Source organism: Anopheles aquasalis, chromosome 3 (genome assembly GCF_943734665.1).
Source record: "Anopheles aquasalis chromosome 3, idAnoAquaMG_Q_19, whole genome shotgun sequence".
NCBI lineage: Eukaryota > Metazoa > Arthropoda > Insecta > Diptera > Culicidae > Anopheles > Anopheles aquasalis.
Genome location: NC_064878.1, coordinates 52,576,049 through 52,596,874, shown reverse-complemented (window position 1 = coordinate 52,596,874; position 20,826 = coordinate 52,576,049). Strand labels below are relative to the sequence as shown.

The 20,826-nt window shown below is 50.6% G+C and overlaps 3 protein-coding genes and 1 non-coding gene across 15 annotated transcripts in view; 2 read left to right on the top strand and 2 right to left on the bottom strand.

Annotated features, from left to right (window-relative positions):
* LOC126577927 (uncharacterized) overlaps nucleotides 1-20,826 on the top strand; it is a 53,109-nt gene that overhangs the window by 24,435 nt on the left and 7,848 nt on the right. For 4 of the 12 annotated variants that reach the window (XM_050239994.1, XM_050239995.1, XM_050239999.1 and 1 more), the window contains 4 exons: nucleotides 6,017-7,593; nucleotides 17,838-18,855; nucleotides 20,614-20,634; nucleotides 20,774-20,826. The exon at nucleotides 20,774-20,826 is cut by the window's right edge and continues 1,008 nt beyond it. In XM_050239994.1, coding sequence (XP_050095951.1) covers nucleotides 6,045-7,593; nucleotides 17,838-18,855; nucleotides 20,614-20,634; nucleotides 20,774-20,826 — 2,641 coding nt within the window. In that variant the 5' untranslated portion in view covers nucleotides 6,017-6,044. Of the gene's footprint in view, nucleotides 1-4,641; nucleotides 4,802-5,770; nucleotides 5,905-6,016; nucleotides 7,594-11,323; nucleotides 11,476-11,505; nucleotides 11,589-16,829; nucleotides 17,575-17,837; nucleotides 18,856-20,613; nucleotides 20,635-20,773 lie in introns of those variants that run through there. The other 8 variants (XM_050239996.1, XM_050239997.1, XM_050240003.1 and 5 more) reach the window with 8 other exon arrangements.
* Nucleotides 168-2,306, bottom strand: LOC126576755 (uncharacterized). Its single transcript, XM_050238060.1, has 6 exons — nucleotides 2,018-2,306; nucleotides 1,758-1,949; nucleotides 1,511-1,702; nucleotides 1,278-1,449; nucleotides 1,123-1,202; nucleotides 168-1,051 (listed from the first exon to the last, which is right to left on the bottom strand). The coding sequence occupies exons 1-6, from the start codon at nucleotides 2,304-2,306 to the stop codon at nucleotides 843-845; spliced, it is 1,134 nt and encodes a 377-aa protein (XP_050094017.1). The 3' UTR covers nucleotides 168-842.
* LOC126577928 (saxiphilin-like) lies at nucleotides 2,515-4,433 on the bottom strand. The gene is made up of 6 exons (XM_050240006.1): nucleotides 4,120-4,433; nucleotides 3,787-3,978; nucleotides 3,512-3,703; nucleotides 3,255-3,426; nucleotides 3,073-3,152; nucleotides 2,515-2,767 (listed from the first exon to the last, which is right to left on the bottom strand). Exons 1-6 carry the CDS (start codon nucleotides 4,406-4,408, stop codon nucleotides 2,571-2,573), a joined length of 1,122 nt encoding a protein of 373 aa, XP_050095963.1. The 5' UTR covers nucleotides 4,409-4,433; the 3' UTR covers nucleotides 2,515-2,570.
* Trnav-aac (transfer RNA valine (anticodon AAC)) lies at nucleotides 16,540-16,612 on the top strand. The gene has a single exon. It is a non-coding gene; the product is annotated as a tRNA-Val (tRNA).

Sequence of the window (20,826 nt, the reverse complement as noted above, 5' to 3'; positions counted from 1 at the left end):
GTTCTCTAATGGAGAAAGCGTCTAGTAATACGAGAGAGAGAGAGAGAGTTCTGTCGCAATCTAATCTAGGCAATGTCGAGAGGCATGATATGCGTTTACAGTTAGGTTTATATTTCATGTTTTTTACAATCCAATACACTAACGTGCTCACTATGTGTGGCCGACTCGTCTCGTTACCGGGGGGTGAATAGAATTCTCCGGAATAATCCCGTATCGCATAGAACCGCTGCGCTGCGCTACAAACAATTACTGGAAATCCCTGCAAAATGAAACCTTTCTAAGTTGACATATTGTTATGTTCCCTTTCCTCCTCCGCTCTCTCTCTCTCTCTGCCTCTGCCTGGGTGGTCAGGACTTGTTGGGCGATTGTTACTGGAAATCGATACCCCGTGGCCAGATAGAATTACGAGCAAAAGCACCGCCACCGCCTCGGTCAATTGGGTTCGAGCTAACCTTTTCGGCCAGTACACTACTCTTGGTAGTGGCTGTTGCAAAGAGGGGGAGAGAGAGGTTTGGCGACTCGCCTTTAACAGGGGCAATAGGCGAGAAAGATTTACGACCTCGAGGTGCCCATTCGCGCGTGGTGGTTGACGAATAAAGTGGAACAGGTTCTTGGTCACCATAAGGTCACCAACTTCGTGAGGCTTCTGGGTTGGAATGTTTTGTTGCAGTGTTTTCCAGAGAAATTGCTCAATACTCCCTTTCGTGCCACGTGAGTGTTCCGGGAACTACAAAATGGTCAGGGTGGTCATGGTGAAAACGATTTACTAGCTCCACCGTGTTGCTTTGACATCCGATAGGTTATTAGAGGGGTTTTGCCAACGTTCCAGCTTCTGGAGTGCCCTATTCCTCGTCGTAGAAGTTGGAGTTATAGATGAACTTGTCGCACGCTTCGTTCGGTGCGACCTCCGTTGTCACCACGAACCCATCGCTGTCGACACAGAACAGCTTCCCGTTCTGATCCTGCGAGTACTCGTAGTTTCCGTTGCCACCGCAGGCCAGCGTAAAAGGGATACCCTCCTCGCGAAAGATGATCGTATCACGGGCACAATCTGTCGGAAGCGAGCGAGTTCGGTTAATGTTTTTGATTTGATTCGTGGCTCCCTGTTCCGGCGTTACGTACAGCAGTTCACCCCGGACATCATGCTGGACCGGACCTGGAACGAACCGATTTTTTTGCCATCGCGCCACGTACAGAAGACTCTGTGGAATCGCACAACGAAGAAAAGGGCACAAATGAATGGACGATCACGATCGCACAGCATCCGGCGCACTTACACTCCATTCTCCACCTTGAAGCGACCGTAGGCGCCATCGTAATCGCAGCGAATCTCGTTGAACGTCACCCCAATCGTACCGCGTGTGTAGAACTTCTTGAGGATCATCTTCTGGGCATAGGCGGCACTCTCGCACTGTCGCAAATACGTCTCACCGTGCAGCGTGCTGTTATCTGTTCGAAGCACACCAGATTTTAAGATAAACGAACAGAAGAGATGATTCCATCCACCTACAGCATGGTAGCAGTGTCCAGAGGCTTTCGTGTACAACCGTCGTCCCTAGCTGTACGCTTCCGGTGAACTCGTCCGCACACCAGCACAATCCCGAATCGCACTGCAACTCTTCGTAGTTTCCGTTCTGCGTACAGTGAAGGGTCACATCGAACCGACCCTCCCTCTCGAGCGTATCGCGTCGTCGGCTGCAAGCTGAGGCCAAGGAGCGTGAGTGAGTGGCGCCATCATTAATCGCGCTCCCACTTACCACATGTCATCCGCTCGGTGTTCCGATACCAATCCCATCCGAAGATCCGCTTACCATCGTCACTGTAGCAGAAGCAACGACCCGATAGACGATCACCGCGACACTGTTTGGCCGCGTAGGTACCATCGAGGTTGCATTTCGGTACCCAACCGACCAGATCCATATCGAGATGCAACGTGTGCAGACAGGTAGCTGTAACGGATCACGATCAAGAGGATCAGCTAGCATGGCGCTCGATAAAGCTCTCTTCCGATACCTACAACGATCGTAAATACACTTCCGACCGCCACACTTCAATCCGGGGGCACAGCGACGATCAGGAATGTTGTCGTTACACACGGCCATGTACACGCGGCCACCGCGACACCCTGGGCAGCAACCGTTCAGTGAACCACCCGAAATCAAGAACTGACCCTTTGGACAATCCTCCTGCCGGAGCGTCGACGTACAGCCGTACGCATCACACGATGGTGGATCAATCGCTCCCTGCACGGGCGAGAACACCGTCGCCACCAACAGAACGACACCGGCCAGTAGTGCCGTGTTCATGGTTCGGAAACTGGCATCAAACTGACAACTTCGCACTGAGCGCCCGGATCCATCATAAGCGTAACGTGAAATTAGAAATTGCTTTTTCATGTCGCACAAGCACAGACAGAATGTATTTCTTTCTTCGTGCTGCGATAAGAAACCCGGAATGGAGCCCAGCCCCCGGGAGCAGCAAACAAACGACCGGGAATTGGGGAGTCAGTTCAAATTTTGGTTCGATTCTCGAAGTGCGCCACGTTCTGTGCCTTTCAGTTTATTTGTGATTCAAACAATCGCACCAAAGATAAACTCGTTGCAGTTCTGCTCGCTGGTGACATTCTGGGCCACGATAAAACCATCCGGATCGACGCAAAACAGATCACCGTTGCGGGACTGTAGCGGCACGTAGTTTCCGTTCGCTTCACAGGCCAGTTCCATCGTTCGCCCCACCATCGCAAAGTATCTCTCGTCGCGTGCACAATCTGTGAGGGAAGGGGAAGAGAGGAAGAAGTTGTCTGAAGTGAATCGGTGTGGTGTTTTCCGTTTAAATTTTCCACGAAATGAAAGCGATCTAAAGCGGTTTTCCGGATCGAGTAGCGCTAGTGTCGGTGAGGTGAAACTGCGCGGCACTGGTTGCATACATCTAGGCGTTATAGCTTCGAAATAGCTCTAAATCATTATTCGAAAAAAGCGTATTTGTGTGATGATTTTTTATGTGATGATGATGCAGAATTTTGTGGAGTTAGCATTTAATTACCACACAGTTAAAACACTAGACGCTACTTACTGCACTTCATCGCGGCCAACGTCCGAAGAGACGTTTTGTACGGCGTTAGCTTAGAGCCATCGACCCACGTGCACGAAGCCCTAAACACGTGGGAGGGGGGGGGAGAGAGCAAGGATAAACCGATATCAACCGGAAGTGAACCGGAAATTGGTGACAACACATTCCTGCGGAGTGCTACTTACTCTTGCCCTTCGATGAGATAGCGTCCGTGGCTGCCATCGTAATCGCACAGTGTGTTGGTGAACGTGACACCCGTGTGGCCGCGAATGATGAATTGCCTGCGCTGAAGCACCTGAGAGAAGGCCACACTTTCGCAACGCCGCAGATACTGCACACCATAAAGCGTGTCGTTATCTATCGCGAGAGAGAAAGAGATAGAGATCATCTACATTAGCCTGCTTGTCGAGATGGGAGTGAAGAGGAATCTGTCTAGCCTCACAGCATGGTAACAGGGTCCAGGAGGACTCCGGGACGGCTCGTGTTCCTGGCTGCTGGCTACCGGACAATGGGTTAACGCACCAGCACAACCCTCCATCGCACTGTAGCTCCTCGTAGTTCCCGTTCGGCGTGCAGTGCAGCGTAACATCGAACCTACCTTCCGCTTCCAGATCCGCCCGTCTACGGCTGCAAGCTGGAGGGGAAGGGGATGCATTCGGGAAAGTGGAACTGTAGCTGATAAGCAAACAGAGGTCCTCATCGTCCGTCCCTACTCACCGCAGGTCATATTGTCGGCTCGATTGCGCCAGTCCCAGCCAAATATGCGCTCACCACGGGCCGAGTAGCAGAAGCAGCGGCCATTCAGCCGATCGCCCCGACATTGGCGTGCCGCGTACCGGCCTTTGTTATCACACTGCGGAACCCAGTCCACGGTATCGTTCCGAACGTGAAGCGTCGATAAACAGTCCCCTGAAACAATCGGCCAATCGGTCAAACAGGGCGACGGAGAACGAATGCGGTTTTTCGTTCCCTTTTTTTCGGCCAAACATTCTGTACTTATCAGAACATCCTGGTCGTCGTCGTCGTCGTCGTGTAGCGTCGTCAACTTACCGACATTCAAACGGCAGATACCGCCGAGACCACAGACTAGCCCAGGGGCACACGGTAGCTCTGATTCCGCACTACAAGGAGCTCCCGCCGCTAGCCCACGGACGCATCCTGGACAGCAACCGCCAAGGGAACCGCTGGGTGACCAAAACTCATCCGGGCCCGTGCAGGAAGTGGGATCGGGAGTTGCAGGCGTTACACATCCGAGTGAGCTAGTGCAGTTGGGTGTGACTTTGACACCTTTCACATGGCCCACTACGATCACTAACAGTAGTGCTACAAGAGGGGACATGTTGTAACTGTCAAGGGAGCCGGTGTGCAATGGATCGGCGTTCGATGCAGTTCTTCAACCGCAGTTTCACACCGCTTTGAGTGATTACAACATGTGCAGTGATAAGTGAACAGGTCTCGATAGTACCGATGAGCCGTATTGCTTTGAAGTGCCTTCATCGCTGGTTACTAGATTGTTCCGTTTATGTTCGTTACTGAGGATTACTCATAGCATACTAGTTGAGTCGCTCTGAAATAGTTGGCAGATTGTGATTAAAAAGTTGTGCAAACACTGATCAGGGTGGTAGTGGCGTGTGCGTTAATCCGTTAGTTAATTGAAAATTTATTGTTAAACATTCGTTCACTCGTTCTGATCGACATCTACAATATGGATTGTTTACTGTTTCCGCTTGCTGTAAGTATTGTGCAGGATAAAACCGATAAATAAACCTGGAGCATATCTTGTCACCCAACATCTAGTAGTAATCCCCACCAAAGGGTGTTTTGCGTGTTTACGTCTCGATTTATCAAAGACGGAAGCCGAACACTTCCCCCGTCCAACCGACTGAGCGACCGACCGGTCTTATCTAATATACATTCCAGTGGAGATATCGCGAGGAATTCAATTCTTTTCACGAGGCCGCGCCACCTGCTACCGTAAGCAGTCGTAGGTGGTCTATCGTTTTCGGGGTGTGCGGGCGAAGAGGAACGTACGTTGGACAAGTTTGTGACATCACTCTTCCCACACACACCCATGATCGTGGACACGACGCGATTCCCGTGGAACAACGTTCACGGGTCAGATAAAAAAAGTGTCACATTTATCACCTTATCAGAAGACGGCGGTTATTCCCCCCCCCCCCCCCCCGGGGGGAAGGAGAAGAAGCAAAGAAGTGGCTACTTAGAAAAGGGTTTTGGTTTTGTTTTGCTCACCGGCTGAGATTGCGAGAGTCTCGTCGTCTCACTGATGTCAATGATGGAGTTTCTTCGTTCTGTGGAAACGATTTTCCAGCTTTTTAATGCAGATAAGACGTATGACGATCGAGGAAGGTCGCGTTTAGCGTGAGTAATGTGCGGGCGCACTCGGAAAAAGAAAACGAAAAACTCGCGACACAAGCGCGCGCCGCACCTCTCGTTGGCGGTGTGTTCGTGTAAAGTCCCCCCGCCGAGAGCGTGGACTGGGCTGGTGTGCGATTTCACTATCTCCGTTCCGCTCATCCGGGCCGGGAATCTTTTGAGGCGCAATACTGGACAGTGGCGAGATGATAGAGTGTCGGACGAGAGGTATTCAGCTGTAGGTAGTCAGCGAGTTCGGTTAGTCTCTGGGCTCCGGTCACCACTTGTCGTTTCTTGCCAGTCACGGTTCGAGCCACCAGATTCAGGCGGTGGAGGAGGTGATAAACAATCGTAGTAACCGTAGCCGTAGCCGTTGTTGTTCGTTTGTGAGAAGAGTAGCTCCCAGTTTTGCGTTGCTGCGAGTGTAAAGTAGGCTGTGCCTACAATTGAGTTGTTAAAATGGTTAGTTACCGCAGTGGGACCCCCGGTTTGAGATTCCTTTCGTGTTTGCCTTAATTTATCTCTATACATTTCACTAATCATCCCCTTTTTTCCATTCGTCATTTTCTTCCAGGATCAGCATCAGCATACCGTCCGACGGGATGGAGAAATCGGCCTCAGCCCATGCGGCGGCGACGGCGGCATCGGGTGCCGCCGGGCCTAAGGTGTCGCAGATAGCGAACCTGTTCCAGCGCAAACCGGTCGAGCACACGGGCGCACCGGAAACGCAACCGAACCGAGGGGGTTCCGCCGGTGGAGACGCACTACCGGGTGGAGGCCCAGCAGCACACCACTCACCAACCGCTACGGTTGTGCGGACGGAATCGCACGCGGCCCGATTTAATAACGCCCGCGCACTGTTTGAAAAGTTGGGCGAGGGTCGCGTCAACCGACCGCCACCGTTCAGTATTAAGATGTCACATTCCAGCAGCAAGGAGGACAATCTGTCCGATATCGGCTCCGGTCCGGACCGATCGCCTTCACCAAAGAGAAAGCTGCAGCAGCAGCAGCACCAGCAGCCAGGTCAAGCCATGCCGGCCATTAGCAACGGAATCGGGAAGCTCGATTCAAACCGCATCCTGAACCAATCGCGGCTCAAATCGGAAAAGCCCGAAAAACCCGAAAAACCAGAGCGCAAATTTAATTCACGCGAGCTGATTGAGAAGCAGAAGAACTGGACGTCACACTTTTCCAAGACGCGCTCGAGTAAGGGTGCGGGAGGGGGTGATTTCACACGCTGTGACATCATCCGGACAGTGCCAGGGACGGGTATCATCGGAGGTGCAGCTCAATCCGCTGCCTCACATCCACCGGCCACAAATGGAACGTACGGTGGTGCCACCGTAACAGCCATACCGAACGGTAGCTCCAAAGAGAGTAGCCCTTACGGGGGACCAAACGGACATCCACCACTGCCCCCCACGACGGTCCTTGGTGGCCACCATCGGTTACCGTCCCCCAGTGAACCACCGCCGAGTCCACCGAAAAGACAAACGCCACCACCACCCCCACCAGAGAAGGGTCCACGGGTCCTACCGACGGCCAACATGCGCCAGAGCTCGTTCCCCAGTCCAACCAAGACACCGCCAGCGGTACCACCGCACGCCACCGATCCCAGCTCGCTCAGTCCGACCAAGATCAGTCCGGAGAAGCTGAAGCCACCGGTAAGGCAGGCGGAACCACCACCAGCAGCGCCTAGCAGTGGGCCACCGGTGGCTCCGGTGCGAAGCAGCACCACCGTGCTAACCACCGTCCAGCACAACCACCATCAACCGGTCGCTACGGAGCAGTCGCAGCCACCGGAGAAGCCACCGGCACGCAAAAAATCCCTCGAGGGTAGTCTGGACGAACGGAGCAGCGGGGTGGCACCACCACCACCACCATTGAAGTACCCCGAACTCGGTGGCCTCGCACGGCGTCAATCATCGGAAAGGGGGGATACTCCGGGTTCCGGTGGGCTAACGTCACCGGCCCATGCCATCAGCTCATCGCCAAGCCCGGGTGCCAGCGCTTCATCCGGTCCTTCCTCACCGATACACACCGAGGACGAGAAGCAGGAGAACGAATCGACGGAGAAGTTGGGCCGCACCGGTGGCAGCATCGACGAGGACGTACCGGTGGCCGATTCCAAGCCCGTAGAGGAACTAAACGGTAAGTGGGAAAGGGTTGGGAGCAGCCAGGGTAATAAAGTTGTTCGTATAGCGTGCGGAGGAAGTTCATGTCGGCGTCGATGGTTGCTAATTAATCCAATTAGCGAGCAAAGTTTACCTATACCCTTTTTGGCCGGGCTACGTTGATTTGTAATTGATTGCTCGTGGAGTTTGGAACTTCGACTACGCGGTTCATGTGCTCACAGTGCATCGCGTCTCGCGTGTTCTGGATACCTGGCATCATATTCCGTGTTGAGTTGTTGGCTTTAATCCTCGAAAAGGTAGACAGACGGGGTACTCTTAAAAGTGTTGCAACCGGAAGTAGCTTCTTTTACCAGACAGAGAAAGAGCGTAGCGATTTCCGCCGGTTGTAGAACATACAGTGCCCGTGGCCGCGAGATGAAGGGGTGTTCCTTTGTAAGCCGTCTCAAGCTGCTCATTTCTCCAGGACGAGTCCCAGGGCGATGGCCTGCGTCGCTCTCGCTGCTTCTCTCTCCCTTGATCTCACTCTAAACCTCCTCGAGAGGACATTGTTTGGAGAGCGAGACGTGCTTGCGCACGTGCTGCAACATAATGAAAATCTTGGTATTCTAAACCCCTTTTTTTCCCGGGATTCGGAACTTTCGGTCCCCCCGTGGACGGTGGCCCGGTGCAATGCAATAATAGGTAATAAGCGTGACACACGCTGGATGTTGGTTTGCAGCGAGAACGTTTTCATCAAAGCAGCGTACTCGTTGCTACAGCAGGAAGTCTCTTCAGAGTGCGTGGAGGAAGCCGAGTGTTTTCACGGTCTTCCGCACCCTAATGAGAGCTCACATTCACGGTAAGATCGTGATTCCGGCCTCTTGTTTGTTCTGCACTTTCTGGTGGTGGTTTTCGGAACGGAGGGTAACTCCATTGCGTTTGTTCGCCTTTCGCCCTTGCACTTGCTAGCTTCTGATGAATATATAACACTCGTGCTAAACTTTTGTGCATGAAATGAAAGTGCATTGTGTGTGGGCCAAACAACGCATTCCGTTGACTAATATTGACCCTCTAAGGCCGCGTTTGCTGGACGCACAAGCCGGCATACCGTCGGCATCTTGCTCTGTGCGACCTTTACTGTGGTTGAGCTCATGCGAGGAATTTGTAATATCGCTGCGGTTGTTATTGTGCGGTCCGGTTATCCCGATTCCGTTGGTCCTTATTACTCGAACTCTCTCTCTCTCTCTTTCTCTTCGTGGTTTTGCGAACGGAGAGATTGGCCTATTTTCGTTGCGTGGAATGATGGCCACATTATGCAGGCGAGTACGGACCGACGAGCTGACGAACGAACGAACGAAAGCAACGGATTGCGTCACATCACTAGCGATGCAGCATCGCCAGCATCATCATTTGCATTACCAACAACGTCGGGTTGGGTGGTTTGGTCGGTAGAGACATGCATTCCGATGTAGCGAAGCGATTTCGGTGGTCACTGAACCTTAAGAACATGCGAGATTTACTCCCGTTAACGAGATGCGCCGCAGCGTCGAATGGGCAATCGGTGTTCGGCTTATAGTGTGCTTCTCGGAATGGAATGTGGAGATTTGAGAAGCGATTTTCCCAGGGGAAAGAAGAATGTGCTTTGATGGAAATGAGGCGAAATGAGGCCAATCTCTGTTTCGAGTACCCAATGGGTAATGGGAATTCCAATAACCCAACGGAATAGTGTCTGTCAGAACGATCATGCCAGATTTCGGACATAGGACAGATTATCAAATTCAAATATTAGTTTTAAATCCAAAATCTCCTGCAATCTTTTGTTGACTGCATCATCCACCAAATCTACCATTCAAGAGCCCCACAACCAGTCCCTCGCAGACCGGAAACAAACTAGCCAACCGAGGAGGAAACGAGAGACGAATGCCGCTTTGCATTTTCACTGCAACCGAAAGTGCATCCAGCCGCATCGCGAGCTGTGTTACGCCTGTGGTCCCTATCCAGCGCCGCAGCATTTGCGTTGAAGCGGAGAGTGGGCCTAGGGTGCGCTATAAATAGAAAACACATGCCGATGGATCTTAGATTATGGAGACTAAGCCAGCGTTGTGCGCGTTTTAGGGTGCATCCCGAAAACTCCGGCGAGCAGTGTCTCGTATTTGCGTTGCATTGGCCGCCTGGAAAAGCCATCAGTCAGCGATCGGAAGTTTACGATCTTGGAGCGACCGTGGAGTGCCGAGCAAAGGGCCACCACCAAAACGGATCGGATCGTTATGTAAAAATCCGTGAAAGCGGGCGTAGTGACGACTGGCTGTTTATGGCCTCGTCCGGCAGTCAGACAGATTTATGTCGATCGGTAGCTGCCATCTTTCCTTCACCGTGCCGCCGTGGGGAATCTGTGTGGAATTGTCCTTAAAATTGATCATAAAATGTTGATCTAGCTACGGTCCATGGATGCCATGGCTTATTTGAATTATTGTTTTCGGGAGAGAGAGCATTTAGTTGCATTCTTGTTGTAAGATTCTTCATAAGCCTGTCGTTGAGCGATTCGACATGGTGGTGGTCAAATGCCCTTGCGTACGATTGATCGATTCTTCTAATGCCATTGACGTAGCATTAGCCACAGCACTTGTTATGGATGGCTATCGACCCGCACGAGGCTGCATGCAGCATCGCTGAAGATGTAAAACATACTTTTGCCCCCACCAAATGGTCTATGCTGCACCCTCAAGTGTAACATAAACACCATGTACTAAGTGATGGAGCGGATGCCCGATTCGATTGGCCCTTTTTTTGTTCTTCTTTGTGCGACAACAAAACAGTAAACTACATACAACCACAACAGCAGACACAATGTGTGCCCATTGAAAGCCAACACCCGAACTGTAAGCTGAGCTCCCAATCGTAGAGAGACTCACAAACCAGCCACAACACACAAGGAGGGTACAAGTGCGTCTCGAATGCTGCACCATCTCAAGAGCTGGACTGCATGATCGATCGCATGGATATAGCGTGCAGCATACAGGGGTGATTTATGCGCGCTTCACAACACGGTTGCGGCTGCTGTCCACTAATCCAACACCTCATTTGCGCACCAACGCGGCCTCTAAGACATACCCACGTGTGCATGTTCGAGGAGGATTTTGGATTATAAATAAGGATCAGCCTCTCGTCTCTCTTTCTCCGCTGTGAGGGATGTGATAATACACGCGCCTCGTCTGAATTTTCAAATCTGTTTATCGCAAACACCCATTAAGAGGTAGTTTGGAGGAATCCAGACACGGGCATCCCCGAGGTGGGGAGCGTCCATATTGAAACTCGAGACAGACTCCACTCCGGGGTGTCTCGGGGTCCAAAAATAGGTTACTTTCTTGTGTATGTGCGCGAGCGCGCGCGCCTGATCTCGTGCTACTGCACTCGAGCGCGAACTTCTCGGTATGGTCCAGTTGCAGCAGCTCACGCACCGCTACTCCATTCGATGAGATTCACCATCATCGACACTAGATGCCTCGTTCCCTTTCAAATGCGATCGAAGGAGATTGCGAGCAAAAGGCTAAGAACCTACGGCGCGATGAGGGGTTCTACTCGGTGAGAGTTGACGCCAACGTTGGATACACTCTCTCTCTCTCCCTGACATATGCTCTTTCTCTTTGTCTCTCTCCGGTAATGCTCGGTCGCCGGGTTGCCGAGGGGATGATCATCCGCGATCGTCGTGCGCCGGAACGCGACAGTAGTCGCGACGCGAACCCGGAGAGTGCGCGGTGTTTGCGTGGTTTGCATGTTTTTAGTGCCAGCGTGCGGGCGTTGTTTCCAATCCACTATTGATCCTGTGTGATCCCGATCGGTTGAGAATGAATTGCTGATCGTGTGTGTTCGTGGTGTGTTCGCTCGGTGTAATGCTATAAGTTTGCCGGTACCAACAAAGGTTAGCGGTGTGCCGTCCATTCATTTGGCCGTGGAAGATCAGGCTGTGAAGTGAAAGTGACGTTCACACTGTTGTCTCACCACGCACGACTTGCAGTCACAAGTGCAGTAGTAGTACGTCGAGAAAATCTTAAAATAATATTCATATCCCGTGCAGTCCGGTGCAATGCGGATGTGCATGATGGTGAACCGTGAAAGTGATCATTCCACCGCGAGGCGGCGTTTCCGTTCCGTTGAGAGGTGTGCGGGGTACACCATGGTGATCATGACGCACCGCACCAGTGCCAAAACAACAGAAAAAGGAACGAACATATAAGATAAAAATATGCTCGCCATCTTCTCGCGTCTCTCTTGGGCCTTGTGTGGATGATGAGGAGAAGGAATGATAATCTATAATTGCCTAGCGCCGCCGGGCACCGCTCGCACTCGCTAGTGAAAGTGTTAATGAAGGAAAGGAAGAAGAAGAAGAAGAAGAAGAGGAAGGGGGGAGGGCACGGTGGTGGTGTCCGGTCCGGGAGAGTGATACAAAAACCCCAACGTCTCAGCGCCAAAAAACCCGTTGGCTCAAGGTGGTGCAACAGCAAGAAGCTGGTGGCGGTGTTGAGTCTCGGACGTGCCGGTTCGTGATCGACGGTCAGACGGTGACCTCCGCCCGTTCGGTGGTGGTCTAGGTGGGTGGGCTGGGCTGGTCTGGGCTGGTCTGGGCGTGAAATAATTTTATGGCAGCAGCGAAAGCAATAACTTTTGTGCGTTAGCTGAGGTGGCGATGATGACGCTACTGACTGACTGACTGGCCACTGGGCACTTGGGCTTGATGTTCTGGCGCTGCTAGAGAAGAGTTTATCCCTCGTGTGTATGTTGCAGTGAGCAAGCGAGCGAGCGTGTGTTGTATGTGTGCTTCCTAGTGTTGCCTCTTTGTGCGAAAGAAGCATTCTAGGGCAACAGGGCAGAGTGCGTCAATGTGGGACGACTGCGACGACGACGACGATGAATCAAAGTTCATCTCTCGCTGTGAGCAGCAGCAGTAGCCTTTAATTGGACGCTTGACTTGCAATGTGGCAATGTGGATCGGCGAGAGATATGCTGCTCAACTTCTCCTCGTCGTTGTCGTCGGCAGAATTCCCGGCCTGCGGTCACCCGGACCTACAGCTTCACATTTGCGATGATGATGAAGATGATGCAAGCGAATTAGATGACTGTTTTTTTTGCTCAACCATGACGTCCTTCTCAATGGGCCCAATAGAACCCTCCGTAGTGCTGAATGTGGCCTAACATGTGGCACTGATAATACAGCCACAAGATCGGAAGCGACGTCAAAAGCAAAAGTTGCAGAAATGCGCCACGCAATCTGGTCTCCCGGTCTGTCTATACGACACTGGCTGTCGTCAAGGTTTAGAACAACGCGTTCGGGTTTCGTGTTGTTTCCGCTTTTTTTTTTAGTTCTGTTTCATGTAAACAAACAAAAACACCATCGCGGAGACCACGTTTTAACCTTTTTTTTGTTTTTGTGTACCGTAGAGTCGCATTTCTCCCCGCGTTTTGCGAGGGACCACCACGCCATGTTGTGTTCGTGTCACCGTGATGTCATGCACTGCGCTCTCATGCGCGCTGCTTTTTGGAGTGCCTGAAGGTCATCTTCATTTCACGGATTTCGGGTTTGTTTGGAATGCACATCGCCGTATGTGAGTACATTCAGCAACAAAAGAGCAAAGGCCGATTGTCGATCGAACTGCGATCGACAGGACAGACAGGGCAGAGGTTGTGGTGGCATATCGCGCATCGAATCCGGTGTGTTTGTCAAAGGCAAATGCGAACAATAGTCCCACCACGCAAACACACGTGCACGATTCGACGATACGCCGCGACTCATTCACCGTGACACGACACGACATCCAATGGGAGGAGGCATGGGAGTCGACATTCCACAATGATCAAACAAACAAACAAACATACTGAACAATCGAAATGAAGATGGCCGTGGCTCAAAATTCGAGAAGAAGGAATGATGCGACACTCGACAACATTGTCAGTCAGTCAGAGTCCGTCTGTGTTGACCACCATTTGCCGATCGGCGTTGAGTGAATGTGTCACTCGTCGTTGTGGTGTTTGAAGTTTTCGCGCATTTTCTGACCAACGCAACGCGAACGTTTTCATCCCCAAAAAACTAACCAATACGCGCGCACACATATGGTGACGCGACGGGATGGTCAAACCGAGATCCTCTAGAGGATCATCTCGGTCGTACTGGTTCGACAAGCGATCAAATAAACCGCACAGAACGACAGAAAGAAGGAGAGTAAGAGACTAGTTGTGACTGACGCCGACTGACTTCTCGGTGTCTCGGTTCTTTTGCGAAATGTGGCCAATTCTGGGCCCCGAAGCTTGGAAGCGACCAATGACCCTCCACTGTCGCCTTGTTTTTAATGAGTTTATGATCGTTTTCATGGCCCTCGCTCTTCGTGGTCGTGTGGTTGGTGACTCGCCAAGATGGCCCCAAGCTCTGCGGGACAGGATGATGACGGAAATTTGACAAAAAAAAACAGCAGATAAGAAGAAAAACGACAAACAGCTGGTCGTGCGGGGAGAACAGATGCTCTCGGCTAGATGCGCGGGGCAAACTAAATTCGGAGTGTGCCCCCCCCCCCCTCCCCCCCTCTCGATGAATCAGATTGAATTGGCGTCTGATTTTAGATTTGTGGTCTGTCGTCTGACCAAAAACCGATGGGACTGAGTTTGAGGCGATGCCTGCGATGTTCGATGAACGACAAGACAGTCCTAGGACTGCCCCCCCTTGCGGTCACTCCCTGCTGAAGTTAGTCAAACGTCAAGTCTCGCCCGCCCCGAAATGGGTTAAAGTGAGTCTCTCGATTCGTGTTTAACGTACCCTCGAGGCAAGACACGGTTCGAGAGAAAAGGGTGGCGGTGGGGCAACAAGTATGCAAAACATTTCTAACGCCAACGCACACGCACACTAGCTTCGTCACAATCCAACCCAGTAGCACTCCGCCACGCCGGTGGCGTACCACGAACGTTTCGTCGTTGGCTAGAAATTAGCGTCGGAATGCTGCTGCTAGCTTTTGCGGCCGTTCGTCTAGGCCGCGTTCGACATTTCAAGCGCCACATTCTTTCGGTCCTCGGTTGCTCGGCCCTCCACAGCATCACGTGTGCCCGTCAGTAGCGTGTGCGTTTGGTGGAGGAGAATTGAGTAGCAAGACAATTTACGTGACGTCGAAATGGAAATGCGACGGAACGAAATGAGGAAACTTGATGCCAAAATGCGGCCTTTTTGGAGGGCGCAGGAAAGCCAGTTGGTAGGCTGGAAAATATGAAATAAAGATCCGTTCTGTTCTTCCCCATTCAAGCCCGCGGTTGCCGCTGGTGTCGATGTCATGAATCATATGCCAGAGAACTCCAGACTGCGCTCATTAGCAATCCGTAGAAGCGATATTTTCTTTCCCAATAATACCGGAGGAGCAGTCGAAGGGGGGCAAAAAGAAAACGCAATTACTACAACCGATCGCCGGATTCCGGGTGTGGGAGTGTATGCTCCGGCTCTGGCCGACTGGCTGGCTGGCTGGCTGGTTGGCTGGCGGGCATAAATCTAGATTAAATTCCTGAAATAGATAGATGGGGTCCACCGACAGGCCACTGTGAAAGTGTTGCAACATATTATAGAGGTAGAGATACTGTAGGAAAAGTTTTTCGCCTCAGGGACGAGATTGTGGTTATGTGTCGAGCATAAAATGGGATAACGATGTGTGTGTTGGCTGGTTCTGTCGAGAAGAAGAATTAATCATTCGTTTCGCAAGTGGTTGTAGTCTGTGCAACGAGAGCGTTTGCATTGGAGAAGACCGGCACACGATGCCAGGAACTAGTCTCTTTATGAATGAGTAATGAGTGATGATGCATTACAAATCATCAACTTCTAACTCATTGCATCGCCTATCTGGTTTGCTAACGAATAGACCAGTCTCGAAGATGAACAGATGACTTTCGTGTGGTTTCAACCTGTTCTTCACTGATTGTGGCATTCCAATTGATTGTATGTACAAACTTTCCTTTAGTAGTCTTTTCGATCTATTTTTGGATCAAACCAATCCCTGTTGTGATTGAAAATGGAATATGTAAACATATGATTCTACGATTTCTTTATGTTCGTGATGCAATTGAGTGAGATTCTTTCTATAAAAGCATCTTGCTTTAAGGGGGGACTTCGGTATTTTCGGACTAAAAAAGGCCCTTTTTTGACGATTTTTTGTGACGTAACCATTCAACTTTATTTAAGCAAATAAATTGCATATTAATTTACAACTTTCGAAGAATATTTGATATAGTTTTGGGCAACATTCATGTACAAACTATTCCATGGCATCAAATTTTGGTAGGCGTGTCGACGAAAAGTTACTTTTTACGGTGTCCATCGTAGCGACATGACGGATCATCTGAAACATACAAATCGATATTCGTTAGAAAGGTTATAAGTTTATCTAGGTAAACCCGGAAAGTTTTAGAGTTGACATTCCAATTTTTCGATTTTTGGCAGATTTTTGAAGTTGGAAAAGTGATGGTTTTTGCGATTCTGCCAAAAAAACGAGCTTTACATCATTGTTTTAAAAAACTAAAAACAATTTTAATGATATCTCGACGGTGTTACCTGGCAAAATGTGTACAGATTATGTGTAAAAAATTTCAAAACGATCGGCCAAGTAGTTTTTACGGTACGATGGACACCGACTTTGAAAACGTTGGTTTTGGGAAACGCTCTTCAAAGTAGTGGGCTGCATGGAGCCTTGTATGAAACGCGGATTTTCAAAAATCTGTATATTTGTCAGTTTTTCTTCGATTGATTCAAAACTTTTACACAATACTCTTGAAAGGATCAGCTTTCAGGGAAAAATGTTAAAAACATGTGTTACAAATAAAAATTAAATACCGAAGTCCCACCTTAAATAAATCGATTCCTCGATCACATATTACTATGTGCTACTATAACTACAGCTCATTTATGTTGTCAGTGTCACTAATTAGGAGCTAAACTCTAATACAACGGCACTCATACACAGCTGTTTCCGTGGTGTAGTGGTTATCACATCCGCCTAACACGCGGAAGGCCCCCGGTTCGATCCCGGGCGGAAACAGGCGATCCTTTTTTTAGTAACTTTTGAGATCTTCTGCGAGTAATCTACTAAAATGATCCTCGCTCTGCTCCTACAAATACTAGAACATTTATGCGTAGAATAGAATGCAGTACCGCTGATCATGAACGAAATAATTCTTGTGGACTTGAAACCACCGAAAACCAAGCCAGAACCATCGCCACCGAGACACGTCGCTGTGGTGCTAAATGGCATTAATTGTGTAATTGCTTTCGTGATGACCGCGAGCGAGTGACTGCGAAGCGACAAAATGATTTTTCGGAGGGAGGCCGCCGTTGTTTGTTCAAAAGAAGCGTACAGACTGTGTCTTGCGCTTACGAAACCAGCAAAAGCCCTCAGTCGGTCATTAATTTCATGCCATTAGCACATAATCGCAATGGTCACATTGCACTGTCCCACTGTGGTCCCACTTTTTGCGCGATCGATTTGATGGATAATTCACACACCGCGGTCGGCGGTCCCCGATCTCATCTCCTTTCATCTTCTCTGACCAGTGGGCCAGCCCAGGCGAGGTAGTAATTATGTGTTAATGTTGATTATGTCGATTGTGGGCGGTTAGTTGTCGGTGGTCCGTTTTGTAGGGCGTGGTGGTGGCTCCCCCGATGAGAGTGCAGCATGTTGAGCAATTGTGCGTGAAGTCGTGGGCTAAAGGTGCGCATCAAGCTGTTATCGCGCTGATCCTACGATTGTGTGAAACAAACAAGTCCGATTACGGGCACACGGCATGGGATCTCGCGGCGATGGAAGCATCGTCAGGAACAATGGTGCGCTAGCATAGGAATTAGTGGTGCTGCAGCAGCAACTCCAACAGAAGAAGAAACCAAAGCAAACACAAACCAGATCGGGCTAGAGCGGGCACCAACAGCAGAAGAAGAAGACGAAGAAGAAGAAGAAGAAGAAGAAGATGTGCCTCAGTATACGTCGGTTTTGCATCGACTGCAAAGGTAAGTTCCGAATGATGCAAGGTATGGCGCACCCTTTCCACCAAAAAACTGCGTTTTGGGCTGTCGCAGGTGGGCTTGTGTCTTGTTTTTCGATTGCTAGTAGTAGTAGCGTTGGGTGGCTCCTCTCGCGATGACACGCTTCGATGGTGAGTCTGAGGATCTTGTCGGTTTCACCTCTACGCCAATTCAGTTTTCATCGTACCTTGTCTTTTTTTAAGGTATTCGAGTTGTAATAGCGTGTGCTCTCTTTCTATTTCTTCCAGGAAAATCCTCACGATCAGAAGATGAACATTCCGGTGAGCAACAGCAGCAGCAGCAGCAGCAACAACAGGCTGTTACACGCCGTCCTAAAGTTTCGAGCATTTGCTTCGAAGTACCGGCGGCCGGCCTGGGTAACCGTCCACCGAGCATCATCAGCAGCTCGACGACCACCGACGAAGGTGGCTTCAACGAACCATCGCCGGAAATTAAGGCCAAGCTGAAGCCAGCGTACGAGTTCGATCTGCCGCTGCCAGCTTCGCCACCGCGCAAGCTCCCGCTTGGCGAAGATCGCTCACCGGTTTGCAGTCCGGCCACGGAAACGAAGCTAACGTACGCCGACCTTGGCTACCGGGTGCGCCCGGATGGTACCGAGTGCGATGAGATCTACGGTGAGGTGGACGCGTATCGAAGTGCCAACGTGAGCAGCAGCAGTATTAACAGTAAGCAGCCCCAGCAACCGACGCCTCCATCAGCAGTCGGTATCTTTGCCTCCACGCGATCTCAGTACAGTGCCGACGATGGTACGAAGGGTGGGCTGGCCAATGGACAGTCCGCCGGTCCACAGGTCGTCACAAATGGTGGTGGTGGTGGTGGTGCTGGCACCGTCGACCGGGTACTATACGCATCGATCGTACCGACCGGGCTCGGCGATAACGGGTCCGCCTCGCTAACCGACACAAGCAGCGAGCTCGCGTTCATGGACGTGGAGAAGGATGAAGCGAAGATACTGGACTTTGACGAGCTGAGCGAGATGGGCGAGAAAGGCTACCACAGTCCGCAGACGCTGCTCGATCCAACGCGGCCAACACTGACCGCCCCCGAGCCGGACGATGATTACAGTACCAAGACACTGCCGGATCCACCGTCCCTGGCGTCGATGCGACCACCACCGATTCCGGAAGGGCCACCGCTGGATCTGCAGGACACGCTGCAGTACGCCGATGCGAGTGACAACGAACCGGATAGCTTGCTGCCGGACGAGATGACGGCGGATGAGGCCGAGCGGCTGCTTAGCTCAAGGTTCGTACCGTCCGTGCGGCTCTCTGTGTATTCTTACGCTAGTGTGTATGTTTGTCGTGTTTCATGCTCTCATTCATGGAAGTGTACCAAGAAAAAAACGCTGTAAAATTCGAGTTAGGGGTGCGATGTCAAACCATTTTTCGTTTTGGGACTTTTCCGCGGCCCTCGGCGCAATTTCGAAATGAGAATGTCCCGGTGGGGCGCGGTTACTGTTGCCAGGAAACCAAGTATCCAAGGGTTTCTGTGCTCGGCCGGCCACCTAAGGGGCACGCCGCGGGATTTGGGTGCCTTGCGACGCAATAGATTTGAGTCTCCCCTGGGGAGCGGGACAAACCAGGAAGCCACTTGGGGCGACCCGTGGTAATTAATTAAGTTTGTGTAAGGTGTCAGATCTGTGGTGAAACCCATTTACCGCTGTTGTCCTCTTCCCTAGGTGCCTTTTTGGCATCCTAGTAACCATTTGGAACGTGTTTTTGATGCATCACATCGGTCTCTGTGAATGGTCGTGCCCGCCGGCCTGCAGCACAATCCGATCCGGTTCGGCCGTGTGCATGTTTATGTAAAATCGGTGTACACCAGTCTATTTCCGTGTGCGACCTAGTTTGATGGGTAAAATGGAACGCTCTTGTTTGGAACCGATGTTAACATCGCTTCCGCCGTTGAGCCGCCGAGGTGATGGTGCATTTACAGATGATCCAAGTGCACACAGTGGTTTCGATTGCTTCGATGATGTGTGTACAATGTGTCGTCGTCCATGTGCCGGATCTTGGACAGTGCAGTGTGCAACATTTAGTGCTAGCAACAACGGGTCACTAGAGATGATAATTAAGTGGATTGCTGTACATTGTGGCGATTGTGATTGATATTCATTAAGCACGACGAAGGCAATCAATCATCCGGTGGGAGCGAGAGTGTGATGTAGGACCGTTGCTAGTACAGCCCGTAATTGCTTTTAATTGTTGATCGATACGGCGGTGCCCGTGTTGGTGTACTGTGGCGTAGAAGAAGATGACTCATCATGTAGATAATGTTCAGGAATGCCGTAGATAATGCAAGGGTTTATCGCTCTCTTTGATGCTCGAAATCTTGCCGTACCATGCGTCTCCATCAGAATTTGAAACGTGTTTTCCATGCGTCTCCATCAGAATTTGAAAAATGCTTTTTTAGTCAATAAACTAATTCATATGTAAAGCATCCACTTAAAGCACTCCCAAAAAAAAAGGTCCAGATGGCCTCTCAGCGTGTCGAGAGTGCATTGAGTGGTCACAATAGAGCTTCCCCGATCTCGAGTGCGGTTTGACGATCGTTTGAAGTGCGTTCCTTCGGTGCTACTGCTGCCTTCATCTGAAAATCAAATGCTGTAGCTCCGAATTGATTTTTGTTTTAAATGTTTTTTCAATTCCATTTTCTTTCTGTTTTTTTTTCTCTCCACACATGCGCCTCTGTTGCATGCTCATGCATGTTTCACCCTCTCCACACCACACCACATGGCCTGAACGCTGGTCTGAACATCAACCAACCATCACGACATCACGACATCACCTGCACATACACACATGTACACCCGAATATTACATACAAACGCACCATTCGCATCTTCATGTACCGATCATCACGTCACGATTGTTTTGTTTCACTTGTTTCGCCATCGATCCTGTCGCTTCATTCATGCCCGCCTCGTCTGCTTTATGTGTGCTTATCTGTGTGTATGTGTCCGGTGCCGTACGATCCCGCGTGTTCCTCTTGTATCGGAAATAGAATATTGGAGTACAAGATCAGGTAATGACCTCCCAATGCTTTACAACGTTGCCACTACTGCCTAGTCTACGGTTTAACAAAAAGCTTCAAATACCCAAAATGGTATGGCTGCACATAAATTTGATCTTTCGCTATCTCTCTTCTTCACCCACGAATCTAGACAACGCCCGCTACTGTCGGATGAGCAAGCGAAGGAGGTGGAACAAATTTTGC